We start from the raw sequence: 5,547 nt of genomic DNA, 5'->3' as shown, positions 1-5,547 counted from the left end.
CATGCCTGTTCATGTATTCCCTTTGAGTTTGTCTTAGAGGGGTGGGGGTTGTCCTGAAGGGACTTGATTGCTTGCCTTGATGACTCCCCCGCGAACAACTTGCTTGTTCTTGTAGCAGCCAATCAGGTTGCCGGTTTTGGAGTTTTCCTGCTGATCTTTCTTCAAAGATGCGTCCTCTGTCATTCTAGCTGTTTTAGGCTGGTCTGCTTGTCCTTGCTATGGGAATGTCCCACCTCAGAAGGTTCTGGATGGGGCTCAGGATTCCACCTAAGGTCCTATACACTGCAAAGGTTCCACAAGAGCCCTATTTCACTGGGCAAATTCTAGAACCCCTTTTATATATTCCAATGAGTTATAGGCTGAAGACAGGCTTACAAACTTACTGTAATCATGTTTCCCGGCATTCCTTTCTATCCTACTCAAGTGTCTACAATAGTAGGCAAGGGAAACCAGTGCTGATAAGACAATCTTAACATTTTCCCCCTTCAGGGTATGCCTCAATCCCTGTATCACAGAGCCCTGTTGTTCCCAGTGTTGAGCATGCATGCTCTTTACCTCTCTCCCATTTAGCCCATGCTCTGGTAGCGTAGTGGCTACGAATGGGGCTGCGAACCGCAAGGTCAGCAGTTCAAAAAACTACCAGCTGTTCCACAGGAGAAAGATGAGGCTTTCTGCTCCCGTAAAGATTTACAGCCTCGGAAACCCTGTCCAGGGTCACTATGAGTCAGAACCGACTCCATGGCATATAATAACAACCTGCTTCAGTGTTCCCCTATCTACCTTGTTCTTCCACCCACTGCTCCTCCTTGTGTGTTGCCCTCCCCAACTATGTTACCCGAACTATGATGTGTCTGCCCCATACCTTGTGTTCTACCATCCCACCCCTCCATCCCCCACTGCACCCCCATCCCACCCATAACCAACAAAAAAATTTTCTCCCTTTTAGAATGGATATCTTAAGTTCTTACAATAATGGTCTTATGTAATATTTGTCCTTTTGTAACTAATTTCACTCAGTGTAATGGCCTCAAGTTTCCTCCATGCTGTGGGGTGGCTTGTAGCTTCCTTGTTCTTCAAGGTAGCATAATATTCCATTGTATGAAGGTACCAAAGTTTGTTATCCATTCTTCCATTGATGGGCACTTAGTCTGTCTCCAATTTTTTTGCTATTGTGATTAGGAGCACTGTATTTCTTAATCTAAATTATTGTTTGGTTTTCATACTTCATGGACCTTAATCCTTTAATATTGATTTCCTAAGACCTCCTTGGTGCAGGACAAGATGGAGCATTGTCCACGGGTTGGTTTCAACCTGCAGCCTCTTCTGGAAGAGCTGAACGCGGAGGAGTTGAGTCAGTTCAAATCTCTACTGAAGTCCCTTCCCCAGGAAAGTATAGTTCACCAGCAAGAGTTCCCCAAGACTGAGATCGATGATGCCAACGGGAAGCAACTGGCAGAAATTCTCAACGGCTGCCACAAGTACTGGGCGGAAATGGTGACCGTCCAGATTTTTGACAAAATGAACCGCGTCGATCTGTCTAAGAGAGCCATGGATGAAATCCAAGGTGAGGAGAAAACGGCCCACATGGCGTGTGTGTGTGTGTGTGTGTGTATGTGTCTGTCTGTCTGTCTGACTGTCTGTCTGTGTGGGCGGGAGGAGAGGGGAGAATAATGGTCTCCGGCTTTTAGAGACACCAGAAATACCATTGGGCCTTTAAAGAAACTACAAAAAAAATGCTGTTATTTGCTGCTCTCAAGTTGATTCTGAGCCATAATAACCGTGCACATGCAGACTAGAGCTCTAGTCCGCAGGGTTTTCATTGGCTGTGATCTTTACGAAAGCAGTTCACCAGGACTTTCTTACATGGTGCAGCTGGCTGGGTTCCAAATCATGTTAGTGATTGAGAGCAAGCCAGTTGTGCTGCTCAGAGACCTTGGCCCAGATCCGAGACCTTCATCAAACCTGGTGGTGTCTGTCCTGATTCTGATGGATGTTTACCTACTTGTACTCCTTCCGAGCACTCTGCTTGTGAAATGTGAAGGCTCACTGCCTGTAAGCGCCTCCACCCAAGCAGAGCTTAGTTCAGTCTTCTGCTTAGATTCACACATTAAGACGCCACTTTTTCTTGAGTACCTCTTGTACTTCGCACAGCTAAACTGCCACAGGTAGAGGCAGAGTCTATTTAAAAGTAGGTTTGGGGCCACGTCTCCCAGCTGACTCTCACAGTTTCCTTGGGGGGTGGGGAGGAAGGCAGTTCAACTCTGTCCTTTCCGAAAAGCCTCGATGGCAGTAGGTGTTGGTCAGTGAGGAGTCCAGGCTCTCAGGATGATACCAAGGTTGCTGAGTTCACACATGAAGTGCCATATAGGGTTTCCAAGTGCAGTCACAGCCCAGTACTGATCGACCCTACAGCGCCACACCAGAAGTCCTCAGGAATGGATTTTTTTTTTCCTGTCAAGCTAGTTCCAACCCATGGCAATCCCATGTGTTTATATAGAGTAAAACGTCATAGGATTTTCTTTGTCATTTTGATAGGAACAGCTTGCCAACCCTTTCTTCCACAGAATTACTGGGTGGTTCGAAGCACCCTTTAGGTTAGCAGTCAATCCAATTACGCTACCCAGAACTAGAAATTTCCTGGATGTAATTCTAATACAAACCAAGGAACCCAACCCACTGCCAGTCAAATTGATTTTGAGTCATAGGGACGCTATATCACGTTTCTGAGACAGTAAATCTTTATGGAAGCGGGAGAGCCTCATCTTTCTCCTAGAAGTATTAAAAGGGGTCATCTAAGAGATCATGGAAAAAAATAGAATTGAAAAATGGAGTTCTTCACAGAGGTTTTGAAGCACCCAAAGTTGAGAAGTAAACACTTCCTGGCTGTGCTGCCTAATATGACAGCTATACATTAAGAAGTTCTGGTAGTGTAGTGGTTATGAATCGGGCTGCTAATCTCACCGTCAGCATTTCGAAACTACCAGCTGTTCCGTGGAAGAAAGATGAGACTTTCTGCTTCCGTAAAGATTTACAGCTTCGAAAACCCTATGGAACAGGGTCGCTATGAGTCAGAACAGACTCCACGACACATAATAATCAGATGTTAATGTGCCAGACTGCAAAGCTGTTTGAACTCCCAAGTTTGGCGGTTCAACCCCACCAGCTGCTCCTTAGAAACCTTATAGAAAGTTGATAGAAGTCGGAACTGACTCAACAGCACTTAAGTCAGATGTGTCTACTGAGCACTTGAAACATCAGAATTCAATCTGAGGTCTGCGAGGCTAAGATGTGAACATCTTTTTTCGTGTGTGTGTTTTTGGTTTTGGGGTTTTTTGGGGTTTTTTTGCTATCACTAACATTACAATCATGGGGAGCAATGAGTGTGCAAGGATAGTAATTTCTCATCTCTGCTTGGCCTCTGGAGATGACTAGTCTGAAACTAGCCAGCTTGAAACCCTGAGAGTTTATACTCAACAGAATTCGTTTCTCCTTTTTCAGAGTCTGCTGTGAGAGCCCTTCATGATAAATCCGCATCACTAGGTAAAACGTCTCATATGTTTTTTGTTTTTGTTTTTTTATGTGAGATTTTGAAATTGGGGGACTTCTTTTAGACCACTGAGCATTAGGGATATAAAGAAATGAAAGATTTGTTGTCCAGCTGGTAGTATAACGCAGACATGAAAAGCTAAAATATAAGCAGTGTTTATACTGGTGATGGTTGTTTAGTGCCGTCGAGTCAATTCCGACCCATAACTACCCTATAAAGGGTTTCCGAGGAGCAGCTGGTGAGCTTGAACTGCTGACCTCATGGTCCAAGTGACTTTGCAGTCCAGCGCGTTAACCCACAGAACCACACCAGGCTGGTGGTGGAGTTGGTTCCAACTCAGCGGCCCTGTATAGGGTTTCCGAGGCTGTAAATCTTCATGGGAACAGAAAACTTCATCTTTCTCCGGTGAAACAGTGGCTGGTTTCAAACTGCTGACCTTGAAGTTAGCAGCCTGACTCATAACCACTACACTACCAGAGCTCCTTAGTGTTCATACCAGAAAGAATAAGTAAGTGCATCCAAATTGGATAAGATTGGGTGATGCAAATGGGGAATATTCTTGGGGAGCCCACCCAGTGGCACCTCACAAGGGCCTGGTGATCTACTTCTGAAAAATAGCGGCCCATTGAAAGCGAGTTTCATTCTCTAGTGTTGGTTATGACAAATGTAAATGGGGTGGCGTTAACAAATGTTCTGTTTAAGAAACACAAGTGTGAATTCAGGCTGCCAGCTGTAAGGGAAAAGGGTTCTGTCAGTTCTGAAGGGGGAGGGTCCTCATGTCTCCTGAGCTTCTCCCGGGGAAGCCTTCTCCTAGGTGGTCTTCATGTGACTTGGCATAGCTGCTTGTCACTGGTATTTAATCTTGCATCTCCAAAAGATTGACTCTTGGTACATCCTATATTAATCCGATCTCATTACACAGCACAGACAGCTTAGTTCCAAATGGGATTCCAGCCACAGAGGGCAGCAGAAGTTAGGATTTATGACGCATATTTAAGACGTCATTTAAACCATAACAAACTTGATGTAATGCAAGTCTACTTGGATATGGGGGCGGGATCACCATGAGTCCTGGTTTTCTGGTTTGGATGATATTGTCACTAAGTCAGTTCTGATGCATGGTAACTCCGTGTGTGCAGAATAGAACTTCACAGGATGTTCCAGACTTGCCTTGTGGAAGTGGATTCATCAAACCTGTCTTCTGTGACACCTGAGTAGGGTCAAACTACCAAATAACTGGATAATTAGTCCAGTGTTTGCTGGTGTGTGCCACCCAGAGAAGAGAGACCCTTGTTTCGACTTGCCAAACAACAACCCAGTCAAATTCAGCTTGCCACTTTTGGTTTCGTTTTCCCAAGTGAGAAAACTTTTGTTAAAGATAATGCAAAAACAGCTGCATGCATACATTGACAGAGAACTTCCAGAGGTTCAAGCTGGACTCGGAAGAGACTGTGGAACGAGAGATATCATTGCCGATATCAGATGGATCTTGGCTGAAAACAGAGAATACCAGAAAGCTGTTTACCTGTGCTTTATTGACTACACAAAGGCTTTCGGTAGTGTGGATTGTGACATGCTATGGACAACATTGCAAAACATGAGTATTCCGGAAGAATTCCGGAGTTGTGCTCATGAGGAATCTGGATACAGACCAAGAGGCAGATGTTCAAGCAAAACAAGGGAACACCAAATGGTTTTAAATTAGGAAAAGGTGTGCACCAGAGTTGTATTCTTTCACCATATTTATTCAATATGTATACTGAACAAATAATGAGAGAAATTGGATTATATGAAGAAAAAATATGGCATCAGGATTGGAGGAAGACTCATTAACAACCTGCAATATGCAGATGATACAACCTTGCTTGCTGAAAGCAAAGAGGACTTAAGATACTTAGAATCAAAGACTGCATCGGCCTTAGAATGTAAAGAAAATAAAAATCCTCACCACTGGACCAATAAACAGCATCCGTCTCAACGGAGAAAAGATTGAAGTTGTC

The 5,547-nt window shown here is 44.3% G+C and overlaps 1 protein-coding gene across 1 annotated transcript in view; it reads left to right on the top strand.

The window, feature by feature from the left end:
- The first annotated feature begins 1,281 nt into the window (after positions 1-1,281).
- NLRP2 (NLR family, pyrin domain containing 2) overlaps positions 1,282-5,547 on the top strand; it is a 43,231-nt gene continuing 38,965 nt past the window's right edge. The window contains exon 1 of the mRNA XM_006868303.1: positions 1,282-1,564. Coding sequence (XP_006868365.1) covers positions 1,282-1,564 — 283 coding nt within the window. The remainder of the gene's footprint in view (positions 1,565-5,547) is intronic.

The sequence above is a fragment of the Chrysochloris asiatica genome, unplaced genomic scaffold (genome assembly GCF_000296735.1).
Source record: "Chrysochloris asiatica unplaced genomic scaffold, ChrAsi1.0 scaffold00116, whole genome shotgun sequence".
NCBI classification, from domain to species: domain Eukaryota; kingdom Metazoa; phylum Chordata; class Mammalia; order Afrosoricida; family Chrysochloridae; genus Chrysochloris; species Chrysochloris asiatica.
The sequence above is the reverse complement of the archived record's forward strand: the minus strand, read 5'-3'. Positions and strand labels throughout refer to the sequence as shown.